At 36.9% G+C, this 18,127-nt stretch overlaps 1 protein-coding gene across 1 annotated transcript; it reads right to left on the reverse strand.

Annotated features, from left to right (window-relative positions):
- Positions 1-6,873: 6,873 nt before the first annotated feature.
- LOC113715992 (putative disease resistance protein At1g50180) lies at positions 6,874-7,812 on the reverse strand. Its single transcript, XM_027240294.1, has one exon. The coding sequence runs from the start codon at positions 7,810-7,812 to the stop codon at positions 6,874-6,876; it is 939 nt and encodes a 312-aa protein (XP_027096095.1).
- Between the last annotated feature and the right edge of the window lie 10,315 nt (positions 7,813-18,127).

Consider the following 18,127-nt stretch of genomic DNA (forward strand, 5'->3'; position numbering starts at 1 on the left):
TACCTTTGGAGACAGTGTTCGGATCAAGTGCTCAGAAGGTGTGTAAGTGCAGGTGAATTTCGCTCCATTTTCAATTTTTGTCATTCGTTTGCATGTGGAGGGCATTTTGGGCCCAAACGAACAGCTCGCAAGGTGTTGGAGAGTGGTTTTTACTGGCCTACTCTGTTCAAAGATGCTTATTTATTCTGTAAATCCTGTGATAGGTGTCAAAGGGTGGGGAATATTTTTCGTAAGGACCAAATGCTTCAAACCCCCGTGTTGTTTGTTGAAATTTTTGATGTTTGGGGGATAGATTTTATGGGTCCTTTTCCCTCATCTTTTGGTTTCCTATACATTTTACTTGCTGTGGATTATGTGTCTAAATGGGTGGAGGCAAAAGTCACCCGTACTAATGATTCTAGAGTGGTTGCAGATTTCTTAAAATCTAATATCTTTACCCGTTTTGGAATGCCAAGAGCTGTGGTTAGTGATAGAGGGACACATTTCTGCAACAAGACTATCACTGCCTTGTTTCGAAAATACGGTGTACTGCACAAGGTATCCACACCGTATCACCCGCAGGCGAACGGTCAGGCCGAAGTGTCAAACAGGGAAATCAAGTCGATCTTGGAGAAGATGGTGCGTCCGGACAGGAAGGATTGGAGTTTGAAGCTAGAAGACGCACTATGGGCTTATAGAACCGCGTATAAGACGCCAATTGGGATGTCCCCTTATAGACTTGTTTTCGGTAAGGCTTGCCATCTTCCCGTGGAGTTCGAACACAAGGCGTTTTGGGCAGTGAAGCAGTGTAATATGGGATTAGATGAAGCAGGGGCCCAAAGGAAATTGCAGCTACAAGAGTTGGAAGAAATAAGAAATGAGGCGTATGAGAATGCCACGATCTATAAAGAAAAGAGTAAAATCTTTCATGATCAGCAGGTTTCTAGGAGGACTTTTGTAGTGGGGCAAAAGGTCCTCTTGTATCACTCAAGGCTTAAACTTTTTCCCGGTAAGTTGCGTTCTCGTTGGATTGGTCCATTTGTCGTTTCTAATGTGTTTCATTATGGTGCAGTGGAGATCCAAAGTTTAAAAACGGAGAAAAAGTTCGTGGTGAATGGCCATCGTCTCAAACCTTATTATGAGGGTTTCTATGTTGAAGAAGTGGAAGTTGAACACCTCCAAGATCCACTTTATTATGCTTGAGGGTTTTGGCCATGTCTAGCCAGAGACATTAAAGAAAGGCGCTACTTGGGAGGCAACCCAAGACTATTTGTTTCAGTTTTTATGCATTTTTGAAGTTTTAGTTATGTATTAGTGTAAATTGATGGTTTGATATTTTGTGGCAGGAGATTAGTGGTTAGGCGTGCCCACGCCAGGTGGTCACGCCTGAGGAAAAGGAATTTTCGTTCAGGTTCTGCGAACTCCATAGTAGTTAGACGTGCCCACGCCAGGTGGTCACGCCTGACGAAGGAAATTCTCGATCAGGTTCTGCGGACTACATAGCAGTTAGACGTGCCCACGCCAGATGGTCACGCCTGACGGAGGAAATTTTCGATCAGGTTCTGCGGACTCTAGGACAGTTGAACGTGCCCACGCTAGGTGGCCACGTAAAAAAAAAAAAAAAAAAAAGGGGCGAAAAGACGAAATTGCCCTTATTATTATTAAAAAAAAAAAAAAGGGAGAAAAAAATCCGTAGCCCTTCTTTTCTTTCTTTTTCTTTCTTTCTTCTTTCTTCTTCCTTTTCTTTCTTTTCTTCTTTTCCCTCTTCTGTTTGGACAGCCGCCGCACAGAGCGCCGCCCTCTGCGCGCCTCCACTTGCAGCGCCGCACGCCACCAGGCGCGCGACCTCGCCTCTGCGCGCGACGCAGCCCTGCGCGCCGCCCAGCCCAGCCTCGCCATCTGCGCGACACAGCAGCCGGCGGCCAGGAGCACCACCGCACGCGCAGCCTCAGCACCAGTCGCACAGCAGACCGCGCGTGTCTGCCCACAGCCCTGCGCGCTGCCCCTGCGCGCCGCCCCAGCGCGAGATCCAGCACCAGCCCGCGCGAAACTCCAGCGCGCATCTCGCGCGCCTGTAACAGCTCGCGCGTCCGCCGCCCAGCGCGCCGCCACCGCGACTCAGCCCAGCCTCGCGCGATCTCGCCCATCGCCTCGCGCGACGACAGTCCGCCGCCAGCCTCGCCGTCTGCGCAACTCAGCCAGCGCGCGACGTCCCTCTCCCTCTCTGCGCAGATCCGGACCACCTCTGCTTCAGTACCACTATAACAACTGCCAGTTGTCCCCCGCGGGTGATGCCTTTCTTTATTTTTTTTTTTCTTTCTGTCACTTGTTAGCTGAGGCCAGATTTCTTTTAATTTGTTAGCTGAGGCCAGATTTTAATTTCTTAGCTGAGGCCAGATTTTTTTTAATTTGTTAGCTGATGCCAGATTGTTAATTTCTTGCCGTTTGGGTGCTGTGATATGTTTGTAGCTGAATGTTGAATTGTTGTTCAATTTTGTGCTCACTCGGTGATAGTTGAGGGCCATTCTTACCCTGGTTGCCTGTTTAAATAGTTTTGGGGGAAATTTGCTGCGTGTGTTTAATTAAGTAATTTTGGGGGCTATTTGGTAACATTAGGGGAAGTTTTCGTGGTTTCCATGTTTAATTGGTTTTTGGGTGAAGATCTTATTATTTATCAACTTAATTGATTCTTGGGTTGGTTAGTTTCTATTTGTGCAATTGTTGGTGTTAGAGCTGTGTTTGGGGACCCTTTGCTTTGTTGATTAACCACCGCTCCATTTTACCCATCTTCACCTTGACTTTGCTCTCTTTCCAATCCCCAATGACTAAACCAAAAACCAAAGGCAAGAACAAGCCTTCCACTTCAACCCCTCAGCCTACGGTTCCCTTAGAGGGACCTGCCCCATCGACTGGGCCTGGAGGGCTTCGTACCCGCCTTGGACGGAATAGGGAGATTCATATCTCCTCTCCGGCCCATTTTGGGGGTCATTTAACCTTCACCCGGGCTGCCGACAAGGAGCGGTACGCTTCGGCTTGCACAAGGAAGATAATTCCTTGTAAATACCTCCATGGCCCTACACTGGATTTGCTAAACCTGAGGGATGAGGTAGCACAGCACTTGACTAATGTAGGTTGGGCCCGCTATGCTTCTATAAATCAACCTGCTTTTACTGAACTCACGTGGGAATTCTATGCTACCTTCGAATTGAATATCCCTGATGGATTCTCCGTTACCACTCCTGGGGTAGTAAGGTTTCGCTTAATGGGTAGAGAGTTCAACCAATCTATCACTGAGTTTAATTTGGCTCTTGGGTTTATTGATATTCCTTACTCCCAGAGTGAGGAGTATATGCACAGTGCGTGCGAATATATAGAGCCATTTTTCTCTCATTACCTTGATTATTGGAGTGGTTTGTCAGTTGACCAGCAATGCTATGACCCCAGTCAGTCTAAGGCCTCTTATCTTAAGAGCGCCGCCTATCGTTATTTGCATAGATTTATGGCTTATAGTTTCTCAGGTAGGAAGGATAGCTCCGGTACTCTGACCAAGCCCGAGTTCTTTTTCGTTTGGTGCATGGTCACTCGGACTAGGGTCAATTTGGGTAGCTGGTTCGCCCTCCACCTCCGAACTGTGTTAAGTAAGAAAAATAAGCCATTAATGTTAGGCTCCTTTATTACTCAGTTAGCTGTAAACCTTGGGGTTTTGGACTTGAATAATCATAACTTGCATCGTGCTTGTATTATGGAGCCCCTTGATTTGGTTTGTTTGGAGAAAATGGGTCTTGTGCGACAGGTGAATGGCGCTTTCCAGTTTGCTCCGCCGGGGCCAATCTCCGTTCCTCCGAGGCGCAAAGCTTCCAAATCCTCTGCGACTGAGGCTGGTGGTCCGTCCACGGATGCCCCCGGGCCATCTTCTTCGGCACCTCCACCATCTTCCTCCGTCGATAGCCAGCTTGCAGCCCTCCGGTTCCAGATGCAGCACATGGACACTCGTATGGATCGGATGGAGCGGCAAATGGGCGGGGTGGCCCAGAATATAGCGCAGTATCTCCATCACGTGGGCTTCCGCCCGCCTTTTCCTCCGCAGCCGTGATTCATTTCTGCCCTCCTCCGTTTTAAGGGAAGTGTTGTTGCCCCAATACCTCTAATTTGGTCTTACTTTGCTTACATTGAGGGCAATGTCAGGTTTAGGTGTGGGGGAGGGTTAACTATGCTTTAGAGGTGTTTTTTTTTTTAGATTGTCTGCTTGAGTTTTTCCTTGCCTTAATAGTTGTCCGTTCTTTAAACTGTGATGATTGCAATTAAGATATGAGTGTACGTAGCAAGTTCATGCCATGGGGTGTTATATTTTCCTCGATAACGAATTGATTGATGAATATGCTGAACTTGACATAAATTTGACCACTCGTGCGATTTTTGAGCCTAATTTTTCGTTTCTTTGAGTGGTTAGTGCACAGGGTTTGTCATTCTAGAACTTGCTCGGTTGTGCATGTCGAAATCACATTTAAATGAATTTAATGCATTGAAATGATAGGGCACCTAGGAATGAGCCGTTTTGGACTTTCTCAAACTCACCCTTGGATTATATTACCATTAGGGAGCCAAGTTGAGCTTTACATCCTATTCTTTGCTTGAAACCCCAGCTCCTAGCCGAAAAACCTCTCTTTAGACTTTCTTTTCGAACCTTGTGTGAAGAAGTGCTTTGATTTCATTATACAGAATTTTGGAGTATTTCTAGAGGGGCATCGTACCTATCTGTGAATAAAACAAGAAAAAAAAGAAAACAGAAAAAAAGGGGATGTGAAAAGAGAAAAAAAAAGAGTGCAGGAAACCAGCAAGTAAAGTTGACCTTTAGGGTGCTGGTTGGGAGTATTGAAAAGAAAAAGCAAAAAAAAAAAAAAAAAAAAAAAAAAAAAAAAAAAAAAAAGAAAAAGAGGGGAAGTAGATGAATGCAAAAGGAGAAAAGGCGAAGGTTGTGGCAAGTGCTAATTCACTTCACTTGTGTGATGGTTGAGATGCCTTTAAATTTCAAAGGTGCAAGAATCTATGTAATGAATTTTTGGGCACTTTCTTTACACTTATGCACCTTTTTGACCCCTTTCAATCCTACCTTTTCACCCTAGCCCCACTACAACCTTGCAAGTCCCTTGATTGCTGCATTTAAATTCATGAGTAAGTGGTGGAGATATGATATATGAGCAAGCGTATGGTGGTGTCATTCTACTGTGTTGTTTTGAGAGCCATCTTATATACATTTCATATACACTTTGGAGCGAATGAGTGCACTCTAAATAGCGAGAATTGTTGATTTGGTATATTTTGATTTTGATAAGGTTATTGGGGAGCTTGAAATGCCATTCTTGGTATGAACTGCTGTGATTTGCTTAGCATCTCGATTGTACTTCTGAGTTAATTATGCTTGAGGGCAAGCATGATTCAGGTGTGGGGGGAATTGATAGGGTGTAATTTGTTAGTCATTTTATTATTAATTTCCCCTTTTATCCCTGATAAATATTGTGTTAATTGCTGTTATCTGCTCATATTTGGTATATGGACTTAATTTCAGGAGGAAGCAGCAAACTACCAAAAAAAAGAGGGACTTTATGAAGAATATGGAGACTTCTAAGGACTTCAATCCTTGGGCCTTTGGATTGGTGGGGACCGTAAAGCCATAAGTCATGTGGACTCTCCAAAGAAAGCTACGGAAGTGGACTTGGAAGAGGAAGTACTTGAGGAGGTTTTGTCCACATGTGTGGGGACCACCTAGATAGCTTTAGTCTATCTTTCTTTTGTCTCTTAAAGGGGGAACGTACAGGAAGCAAAAGGGGATTCCTAGTTTTAGTTTAGTTTTTAGCCTAGTCTTTAGTCTCTCTTTTTCTTTTCTTCGGACTGGCCTCTGACACACGCCAGGTGTTCGACAATATTCCCCAACGGGAAAAGCACCTTTTTTTCCCTGCTTCTTAATAGAAAACGCAATGCTTTTGCAATCTATTAATTCGTGTGGTGATTTAATTATGCGGCGTGGCTAAATCCTCCATCTAGTCAAGGGGACAACTGACGAATGGGTTCACCACTACTGTGAGATCTAAACCGCTTTTAATTGTTTCCTGCATTTATTGGTATTCATATGTTTCCTGCTTTTAACCGCTATAGCTCGTGTGAGTGATTGAATAGATGCGCAATATTTAATTATTCATATAGGCTATTTTGCTAAATAGAGGTAACTGAATCCGTAATTGTTCGTTATCTCTGTCTTTGTAGCAACTGGCGTAATTGGGTTTATGTCAGGGGAACATACGATCTAGCTTAAATAAACCCTCGTAGCGTGTTTATTGGTTAGGATTGGGCCTTTCTAATTATTACTGCAATCTAGAAATTAAATCTTACGGTCGTACCTAGGGTTATTTTTGGGTTAGAGAAATAGCTAACGGTCGTACCTTGGCTATCGAGAAATTAAGGAAGGGTTGGTTGTTTAGCGCGTGCGAGACAGCTATAACCAATCTATTAATAAAAGTTGGAATTATTTGTGAATCGATGATCAGTTGCGTGAACCATTTCTAAAGTGTACCCTTGGCTAGAGCTTCTCCAATTATTGTTTTTAATTAATTAGTTTCTGCATTTAATTTGTTCAGTTGGCTTTTGATACCAAAACCCCCCCCATTGATCTTGATTTGAAAAGAAACAAATATCTCTCCAGTCCCTGAGGAGACGACCCTGCTTATCACTGTCTACTAGTTAGGGAATTCAGTTAAATAATTAATTCAGGTATATCGGATTAAGCAAACTCTTCGGGAACAGGGTGAATCAAGTAACCCATTGCACACCTAGAGTCCCTGCTCCAGTACTCGAATTGATTACTGACTGTTTCAGGTGGTAGTTAGGATTCATTTATTATTATTGCACAGGTTCGGCACCTGTCATGAGCAAAATTTTGGTCCCATGCTCCGAAACTGGGATTGCATCTTTTAGGCAATCCCAAGCATCTGTTGACCATATGTCGTCAAGGACTATCAAACATCTCCTAGCTCGCAAGTGCTGTTGAAGCAGCCTCGCTAGCTCATCTTGTTTGCTCGTCATAATCAGATTTCTTTGTTCAGGAATAAGCTTGAGTAGAATGCCTTGCAAGAGATCTTTTGGTTGCCATTGTTGTGACACACAAACCCAAGCAAAACCTTTAAAATAATGCTTCAACCTTCCATGGTGATATACCTTTCTAGCAAGAGTGGTTTTGCCTATACCTCCCATGCCAAAAATCGAAGCCACACTTATTTTGTGCTCCCTTTCAACCTCATTCAGCAAATATTTAACCAGCATCTCAATATCGTAATGCAGTCCAACCGCATCCTCCTCAGCCACAAAGGAGTGAGTCCGCCTTAATTGCTGCAGCCTGGATGGAGCACTCGACTCTCCTTCCTCCAATCTGGCCATTACATTTCCATACTCGCCAAAATTTTTGGTGAGATTAGAGATCCTAGTTCTGAGACTTTGAATCTCTAAACCCAAATCATGACGGGTATAACCTTCTGCGGGTATACAAGCAATCCTCTTTAGAGTACTTGTAAAGCCTCCGTTCCTTCGGATTTGAACCCTCAAAGCATAATCTTCAACCAGATCACTTGCTTCATAAGCGACGGCTCTAAACTCCGGAAGCCACTGTTGTACAGCGTCCCTTGCAGTCTGTTTCGTGTCAGCATATCTTAAGAACCTTTGTATCCGTTTGAGATCGTCATGAAGCAGCCTGACTTGCCCGCTAACGCCTTGTAGAAAGTTTCCTTCGTCAATAAGCAATTTACCTATACTCTTTACTGCAGAGGATAGGATTGCTTCTTCCATTTTGGATGAGATTGATGTATATTTTCTATAATGGATGGAATTCACTAGCAAAAGATGATGGTTCTATTTTTACACAGCAAGGGGAGCAATTTATCTGAATCAGATATTGGCAAATGTTAGAAGGCTTTCACATCTGGACATTGGAAGTCTGTAAACTTTGTATGCTATTGGATTTCTCCACGGACAAGCTCATTCGAATTTTCAAGGAGCTGGCCAGCTCGTTCGGCCCCCACAACACGGTGCATTATTTCGTTCGGTCCCCACGACACGGTGCATGAAAGCAAAAGCGCTATGTCCTAAAAAATAAAAAATAAATTAAAAAAAAGGGCAAAACCACCATGGACATGAGATGAAAGCAAACCATTATGAAAGCAAAATAGCAAATTAGAGACATGAAAGCAAAAGCTCTATGGACATGAAAGCAAAAGCAATAGAAGCATTTCTTCCTTCCTTGGTCTTTAGAAAAGAGGCTTGGTAGTTTGTGCATTTTTTTATAACAAGATTAAAAGTAACATATAACCATTGGAGTAATACGTAACTAAATAATAGCATAAATAAACATACAAGTAATGGAAGAAGAAATTAGATGTTCACATCCAGTGACGCTCTAACTCAGGATCTTTTATGTCTACGGCCTTAAACTTTAATCATTGAATCAAAATCTCAAGGCGCAATGCAATGACAAGGATAAGCATGAGTAATTATATTGCTTTGCAACGAAGGACCAAAAGGATTAAAGTAATTTATCTTGCTCCAAAATCAAATCCACATCCGAATCAAGTTTTATGACAACAGACCAAAACATCAGAATACAGCAATAACAACTAATTAAGTAAAACGTACAGCAATGCATTGAGAAATCTTTGCCAAATTTGGTGCATAAAAGCAAATTAACATGACCAAAACACTACTAATTCAATTAGGCAAATGGAGAATTGCGTCTAAAGTGTTTAGATAGTAAATTATTTGAGATAATTTTGTAAAAAAATACTGTAACATTTTTTTGATATGATGTATGTGAGATAAAAATGTGATTGAAAAATATGTTGATGATACAATCAAGTCAGTGTGTGTAAGTTACTTGAGCGCTAGTACTCCTGCACATATCCTCTCATTGTCGTGTTTGATTTAACACTCAGAACAGTTATTTCTTTCTTTATTTATCATGGTTTCTCTTTTGTTAAAAGTTGACCTTGTTTGGATTGTAGTTTTCTAAAAAAAAAAAAAAGAATTTTACATTTTTTTAATATATTTTTCAATAACTTTTTCTTATCTCACATACATTAAATCGGTACAATATTTTTTTTTATAAAAACTCTTAAAAATAACAATCCAAACAGGATAAGTTAATTGGTTGAGATTAAACTACACACTTTTGAGGCCCTTAAAACCCAAAAGTCCCACATGATTTAATTGGTCTTTCATGCTATAACATGCTCTAACATACCATACTATGTAAGAGTTGATCTTTTGAGGCCCTTAAACCCAAAAGCTTCAGATGAGTTGTCAAGTTTATGTCTATCAATCTAATACCATTTCTCAACATAAATGTAAATGGAGCGGTAGGCTGTGGTAAAATCTAGTCCATGTGCTGAACAATGTGTTTTTAAGTACAAAATTTGGGCATTCCTCATAAGGAAATGATTATATTAAGGATAAATTATCTTTTACCTCTTGTAGTTTACTATTTTACCACATAATCTCCCGTGATTTTAAAACCTATACATGGCCCTTTTTATGGTTTGAATTAAAGTATCACCATTAATTTTTTTTTGTTAAAACTAACAATCAATAGTAAAAAGTCAAAAATCAAACTAATAAATTGATAAATTTATTGTCTTATTGCTTCTTTTTCTTTTGCTCCAAACATAGAAAAAGAAGAAATTGAAATAAAAAAATTGATAAATAAGAAATAAAAACACCATTAAAGATTTGGTTTAAAAACTTATAATGATACTTGTAGTCAAAAAAGATTTGGTAGTTTTTGTTTCTTATTTATTTGTTTATATTTTCCTTTCATCTTTTTTGTTTCTTATTTATTTATTTTTTATTTCCTTCCATCTCTATTGTATTTGGGGAAAATTGAGATTTTAAAGGCCAAAGTATAGGTTTTCAAAATCATCTCTTCTCTTCCCCAAAAAAGAGAGAGGGAGAAAGAAAAGGAAAAAGAAAAAAAAAAGCAGTGAAAGAATGAATTTATCAATTCATTAGTTTGACTTTGACATGTACTATTTACCATTAGTTGCAATGGAGAAACTAAACGGTAACACTTTAATTCAAACCATGAAAATGTTATATGTAAGTTTTTAAAACATAGAGGAGTTCCATGATAAAACATCAAACTAGGAAATTAAAAAGTAATTTGCCCTTATATTGAAGCAGGGCTGGAATTTTGTCTTACAAGCCAGTTATGTTTCTTTCTTTTTGTTTACATCACCCTTGATGCCCAGGTATTCGGCCAAGACAAGACAATTCAGGAGAATCTTTGTCTCGACCAGTAATTTGAGAAATGGCAGGAGGATGAAAAGCAAAATCTGGCAATTTATTATGCTACAACAACAATTGCAGCATGATGTAAGATATTACATGCAAAATGACACAAATGTCGTCAAAAATCAAACCACACGAGAAGAAGCAAAAGAAATTCCATTGAAACCCAACAATCCCGCAAATTACAACAATCATTATAACATTAGCTTTAATTAGGAAACAGGAGGGAGGATTGTCCTGAATGTGAGGTTCATCAACTACTTCAGCATCCCAATTAATCCATCATGGCATCTCTCTGTATTGCGGATGGATACTCTTTCAATAGCGTTCCCTTTGTACAAAACAAGTATTAAGTTCATATTAACAGTCACAAGTAAAAAGCCTGAAGAAAAAAAAAAGACGTAAAAAAAAAAGAAGAAAAAAAAAATAGAACAAAGTAAGATTTAAAAGAGAACATAATACGCATACAAAAAAGGTTTGAGGATGTGCTTATCTATGGGTGCATTTGGATAGGAGATTATTTGTAAAAATTATTTAACTAAACATTGTAGTATTTTTCGTGATATGATATATATGGGATAAAAAAGTGATTGAAAATTATATTTATAATATATAAGTAGAATAATATTTGAAAAAAAAAATTTCCAAACCAACCCCATGTTTGTTTTGCACAAATTATGTAGCCTCACAAAATTCAAGAATAGATAGCCACTTGATATAAGCATATAATGCAAGTGAGAATGGAATCAGGGTTATCGCTCTTTTCTTGCAGAAACTGACTCTTCAGTTTTCGTGGAGATGGGTCGTAAAGTGGTCCCTGTCTAATACATTGAGAAGCATAAAGCAGATCCTTGGCGATTTACAGGTTGATCTTTCCCATGTATTTAGGGAAGCGAATACAGTAGCTGATGCTCTTGCTTCTTTGAGGTTTTGAGGGGATGCGTTTTTTTATTCTTTGAGAGATCTCCCGTGAAGTGTTCGCGCTGCTTTTGGAACGGACCTCCGTTCGTTTCCGCACATTAGGGCTTTTAAAAGCATATAGCTAGATTTTTTTCCTTTCTCGTATAGTTAGATTTTTTCCTTTCTCCGACTTTGAGGTTTTTGGCATTTCATGAGCTCGGTGTACTTTTTACCTGTGGGTTAATAAAATAAGGGACTGACGCCCCTCTTTTTTCAAAAGAAAAAAAAAGGAGTACATAACCACTTGATAAAGGCAAAATTTTGGATAGACACAAACTTGTAGATCTGGTAGTCCAAATTTTGCCACATCTTCAATACTTGAATTAATGAGATGGCGTGACAAATTTTGAACTACTAAATCTACGTAAACAGAATCTACTCAAGTGTGTGTCATTAACAAATATATGTAATGCTCTACTAAGAATAAGATTAAATAGTGTTGGCTCAAAAAATAATAAAAACTAAATAGCCTTGATGGAATTAACATGTGCTCTTAGTGTTGGAGAGAATTTCTCTTCATTATACTCCAATAATATTAATATAAAAATTATTTCAAAAATCAACACCATTCATAGTTTATTTTATAAGTTATATTAGTTATATATAAAATTTCGTGTGAAATTGACTAAGTTTCACCCTCTGATTGATACTTACAAATTTTATTACAATTTTGATTCATTTTTCATTCTTCAAATGTTTCGAGAAAATTGAATGCCAAGGTATTCACAAAAAGAATACCATTTTTAGTGTGTTAATCTAGAGATCAAGAGAAAAATAATGACACAATTGGATGAATTTATGAGTTTAAAAAATTTTAGATAAAGGTAAATAGGTAATCCAGAGGGATAATATTTGTTCTGCTAGTCCAGGCATTCACACCCAACGGAGCCATATATAGTTGAAGGTGGGTAATTACACCCCCTTAACTTTGGTAAAAATCACGACAGACTTAGGAAAATTGTGAAGATTTTAAATTATATTATATTTGCCCTCCCTCCTCCCCCAGATTTTGTAAAATTACCGTTTATAGTTGCATTGCCCCCTAAGCTATTCAGATATCATAATAATTATCTTTTGTTGGACTCTTGGATCTACTTTAAGTTATATAAGCATTGATCCATTTGCATTGAAAGTTATTTGAAAATTTTACTTGACTATAGCAATTTTTTTATGTGAACTATTTGAGATGACAAAAATGTTGGAAAATGTCTGTTAAGGCTAATAAGAAATATTTTAAAATTTTTTTCTAAAATTTTTATGTTCTTGACTCAAATAAATAGAACGATCTTATTGCTAAACTAAAGTCACAAAATTAGATTTAATGATACATGTAACAAAAATGTGTATCAAACAGTGTTATTAATTATGTCGAAACATGACACTCACATATTGCGCTCTCTAATTTAGGGTCCTGGCTCCTCCAATATTGTTCACATCTTGCAGTTGAAAATAATACCCTTAAAGTCACTAGTTGCTTAGGGAACGGCTTCACTTTTTTCATGGGTTGGAACAATTTTGATTGTTCAATTCATGGAGCTTTATATGCCACCCAACGATACTTATAGGATAGGGACCATAGTTGGGCAAAAAGGGGTCAAATCTTATCAAAATTCAACCCTCAGTTTTTCACTAAAACCCTTTTTTTTTAATGATAATAGAATTTATTACCTAGTTAATTAGCCAGTAATTACTATAAGCCATCTCGACCTTTTTTTTTGTTTTTTTGTCATTCTCTTTTTTATAAAGTGTATACAGGATTTTATCTTATCTAATTTAAATTCACCAATTGATTCAGTCAATTGAGGTCCCATATTTATGTGTATCTTTCACCTAAAATAATATTTGTATCTATAAGCTTCACTGCTTTGCATGAAAGATAGGGCCCAGTTGTTCAAACGTGAAACTGCAAAGTTAGAAGTTAAAATCCCATTTTGAATCGCTATTTTTAAAATTTTTTTTTTTTAAAAAATATACCGTAACAATTTGATACAAGAACCAATTGGCTGGATGAGTGTTTCTTGTGAGTCTCGCTTAGATTGCTCTTCTTGGGCCGGTTTAACTGTTAACTCCGGTGTGTTTAGTCTAATTATAAAATGTGTGTGTTTATTTCAGTTTCTGAAAAAAATAATTTGATAAAAGAAAAAATAATTAAAAATATATTTATAAAAATATAAAAAATATTTCGATAGAAAATTACAATCTAAATACCACTGAATAAACAATAATATCAATACGTCACCATGTACTTCTTCGTGCAAACATCCCGGAAAAATTCCTCTGAGTGTTTCTTGTGAGTCTCGCTTAGATTGCTCTTCTTGGGCCGGTTTAACTGTTAACTCCGGGGTGTTTAGTCTAATTATAAAATGTGTGTGTTTATTTCAGTTTCTGAAAAAAATAATTTGATAAAAGAAAAAATAATTAAAAATATATTTATAAAAATATAAAAAATATTTCGATAGAAAATTACAATCTAAATACCACTGAATAAACAATAATATCAATACGTCACCATGTACTTCTTCGTGCAAACATCCCGGAAAAATTCGTCATTCAAGGGGACCAAGTGAGTAGCTATGATCTCTTATCGTTGGCGAATTTCTTAGAATATTGTTAAATTTGAAAAAGCTCAGAAAATTGGGGTCATCCAGGGAGGGTTGCTGATTAAGGGGTCGCCGCAAGTGAGAATAGAGGCTACTAATAAAAACCCTTTTAATTCTCATTTATTTTGGTTTCATGTATTTTGGGTCCCTTTTTTTTTTTTTTTTTTAACCCCTTCGCCGCTCATGAAATGGGCGGCGAAGGAATATTGGTCAAATTGCTTCGCCGCTCATCTGATGAGCGGCTAAGCTTTTGTCCTTATTCGCTAATTCGCTAATGGAATTGGTTGGTTGATGGGACCGTGCTAATGGAATTGGTTGATGGGACCGTGGAGGTCAAATTGCTTCGCCGCTAATCAAATGAGCGGCTAAGCTTTTGTCCCTTCTTTCTTTTTTTTTCTTTTTTTTTTCTTTTTCGAAGCATTCTTCCTAACTTTTATTATTTCATACTAACTTTTATTATTTCATATGTAATTTTTAATCAGTTATTTAATATTTAATTTCATATGTAATAAATGTAATAAGTTATTTATTATTTCATATGTAATTTTTAATAAGTGTCGCCGCTCATTCTAGTTTATTTTTTTTACGAAGCATTCTACCTACCCATTATTATTTTATATGTAATTTGTAATAAGTTATTTAATGTTTAATAAAAGGCAGAGCGACCAGGTTTTTTCCTGACGTTTTTATGTAACCTTAAATAGGCGTAATTAGGATTTTATGTTTTACATGAAATACTAATTTTCAAATTACAGTGTAATACTTTTAAATTAAAATTCTTAAATCATATTACTAAAATTCTATTATAAACCAAAATTATCAAAAATTTAAAATATGATATTAGAATAATGAGAAATTTATAAATTAACATGATAATCGAGTATGCTATTAAATTACTAATAAAATTTACTTAAGTCATATTTTTAAATTTTATAATATTATTATCGCAATCAATAATGATAAATAATAGGGCAAATTCCACTTTACCCCCCTGTGGTTTAGCGTTTTTTCACATAACGCCTCTATGGTTTCAAAAGCTATACATAACCCCCTTATGGTTTGGATTAAAGTGTCAAAATAACGAAAATAGTCACTCGTAACGGCGTCATCTAAAATGTCAAAAATACCCTTATGTAAGATTGAAATTTATGTATTAACCAAGGGGGGTTATGTGTATATTTTGAAAATCATAAGGGGGTTATATGGTAAAGTATTAAACCATAAGGGGGTTATATGGTAAAATATAAAAATCATAGGGGGTTAATGTGTCATGTATTTATAAGGGTAATTTCGACATTTTTAGAAGTTCCGTTACGAGGGACTATTTCCGTTACTTTGACACTTTAATCCAAACCATGAGGGGGTTATGTATAGATTTTGAAACCATAGGGGGGTTATGTAAAAAAAGGGTAAACCACAGGGGGGTAAAATATAATTTACCCTAAATAATACAATAATATGACTTAATACAACACAACCATAAATAATACAATAATATGACTTAATATTGTATTATTAATATGACTTAATATAACACAACCTCCCAATATATTGTATTATTTATCATTATTAATTGCGATAATAATATTATAAAATTTAAAAATAGGGTTAATTCCACTTTGTCACCCCAAACTTTGGACGATTACCCACTTTAGTCCTTAAACTTCAAAATGGGACAGTTAATTCCCTAAACTTATAAATACCTCCCAATTAAGAAAAATTGTTAACAAAATCTTGAATACCGTGGTGGTCGAAGTGTCCCATTTTATAAGGGTTTAGGGATTTAAGTGTCCCATTTTATAAGTTTAGGGACTTAAGTGTCCCAATTTATAAGTTGGTCGCGCTACCTTTATTAAACATTAAATAACTTATTAAAAATTATATATGAAATAATAAAAGGTAGGAAGAATGCTTCGTAAAAAAAATAAATTAGAATGAGCGGCCACACTTATTAAAAATTACATATGAAACAATAAAAACGTAAGAAGAATGCTTCGAAAAAAAAAAGTAAAAAACTAGAACATAAGGACAAAAGCTTCTCCGCTCATCAATTGAGCGGCGAAGCAATTTGACCAACATTCTTTCGCCGCCCATCACATGAGCGGCGAAGCAACATTCCAAAGATTTTTTTTTTACAAAAACTGACCCAAAATACATGAAACTAAAATAAATAAAAATTAAAAATATTTTTATTAGTAGACTTAACTATCAATTGCGGCGACACCTTACCCAGCATTCCACCCCGAATACCCCCAATTTTATGAACTTTTTCAAAATTGACAATATCCTAAGAAATTCGCCCTTATCGTTTGAAAAAAAAAAAAAAAAGTGAGTAGCTATGAGCCTAGCTATGACTAAGAGTCAAAAGTTATGTTGGCGGCCCGCAGGGAAAAGTTGCACCTTCAAAAGTGTGATTCTGTGAGATTTCTAATAAGTTTTGTGGAGTGGAGAGGTGAAGCAGTGGAACTAGTAGATGATCCCTTGCAGTGAAGCAGTGGATAAAAGAACGAGTAGAAACTAGGAGATGCATTTCAAGGGAAAAAGCCCAAAAAAAAAAAAAAGGCTTGAGATTTCATGCTGTTGTTGACACTTCTGCTTTCTATTTTCAATTCACTGTTTTCGTGGCACAGCCTAGGGAAACTTTGACTGATTAATGTAACTTTGTAGTAACTTATAGTTGCTTGGAAAACAAATTGAAAGTTGGATAAAACTGTTACGAAGACAGTTGTATTTCTACTCACAAACGTTGTCAAAACACAGCATGAGAATAAGCAAAAACAACTCACTAAAATGTAGCAGTGCACAAAAGTGAGTTCATATAACAAAAACACTACCAATTCAATTAAGCAAATAGAGGATCCACTGGGAAGTCAGCAAGAATCCATCAAATGCTTGAGCAATGTTACTCCACCAGCCCCTCTTTGCCTTTGTTTGATTTAACACTTGGGAACATTCACTTCTGTATTTATTGAAGATGGATTCTCTTCGGACAAAAATTTTGTCACGTCACTACAATAACTCATGATTAGTTTATCGCATGACATATTACTCACTACTTGAATTAGGTTTTACTCTAGCCTACAACCCCGGTTACATCCATGTTAGTGTTGTGGAGCTGATATGAGGTTGATAGACCTATTAAATCATGTCAGGTTTTGAATCCAAAACCTGTATTTTATGAGATCTACTAAACAAGGACTTCCTCGGCAACTTTAAAAGACAAGACACTTAATGCTTCTCTTTTCTTTTTATTTTCATCATCCTTCATTTCCACATCTTTGGCCAAAAGAAGTTTAGGAGAAATTTTAGTTTTTCCATTAACATCAGTAATTTGATGTGAGAGGGAGAAAAGCAAGTCATGGTAGTTTTTTTTTTTTTTCCTTACAAGACAGTTGTGAATGGAGTAAAATGTTAACTCAGCAGCATTATGACAAAAAGTCACACAAAAAAAAAAAAAGAAAAAGGACTCAACCCAAATGTAGCAATCCGGTAAAAAAAAAAAAAAGTACTAGTATAACTATAATTACGCAATGAGAGGATCACTTGAAGGTGGGGGTTGATCAACTGCTTCATTTTCTGCAAAACAAGTATATATATATATATGGAAAATAGGAGTGACAACTAAAAATGTTTTGAGAAAAAATAGAGAATAAAGAAAGAGTAAAATGACAAATTGATATGCATAAAAACATATCTAAGGGAGAACTTAAGTGACACTTGGGCAAGAGAATCCTATGTTTCTTCTCCCCATATTAATACGTAGTCTCATAAAATTCTATAATAGATAACTAGACTGTACCACTTTGAAACACTAACTTTGTAGTTCAACGGGGGATTGGGGTAGGATTAATACGATTGTATGGTTATTATATTTCTTTCAATGTTTGATGTATATTTATATACAGGAATTGGTCTAAATGAATAAATTTATACATATAAAAAGTTACGTGTGTGTATTAAATTATGTAAAAAAATCCAATAACTTTCCAAGTGAAAAAAGATCCTAACTCTACCTAGCCCTAGTCGACTTGGTGGCTAGGAATCAAAGTGCATTATCACTCAACAAACATGTCATGCCATTTGTACTAGAAATTAAAGTACATAGTCTTGATTGAATTGACGCGAGTTCTTATTGTTGGTTTTGATATCAATAAGACTTGAAGGGAACCTGATCCTTCTCTATCTAAACAGATTTAAGTTTAATCAAAGATATTTGATTAAATAGGGATGGTAATCTAAAACAATTAAATGGAAAGAACAAATAG

The sequence above is a fragment of the Coffea arabica genome, chromosome 11c (genome assembly GCF_036785885.1).
Source record: "Coffea arabica cultivar ET-39 chromosome 11c, Coffea Arabica ET-39 HiFi, whole genome shotgun sequence".
Taxonomy (NCBI): Eukaryota; Viridiplantae; Streptophyta; class Magnoliopsida; order Gentianales; family Rubiaceae; genus Coffea; species Coffea arabica.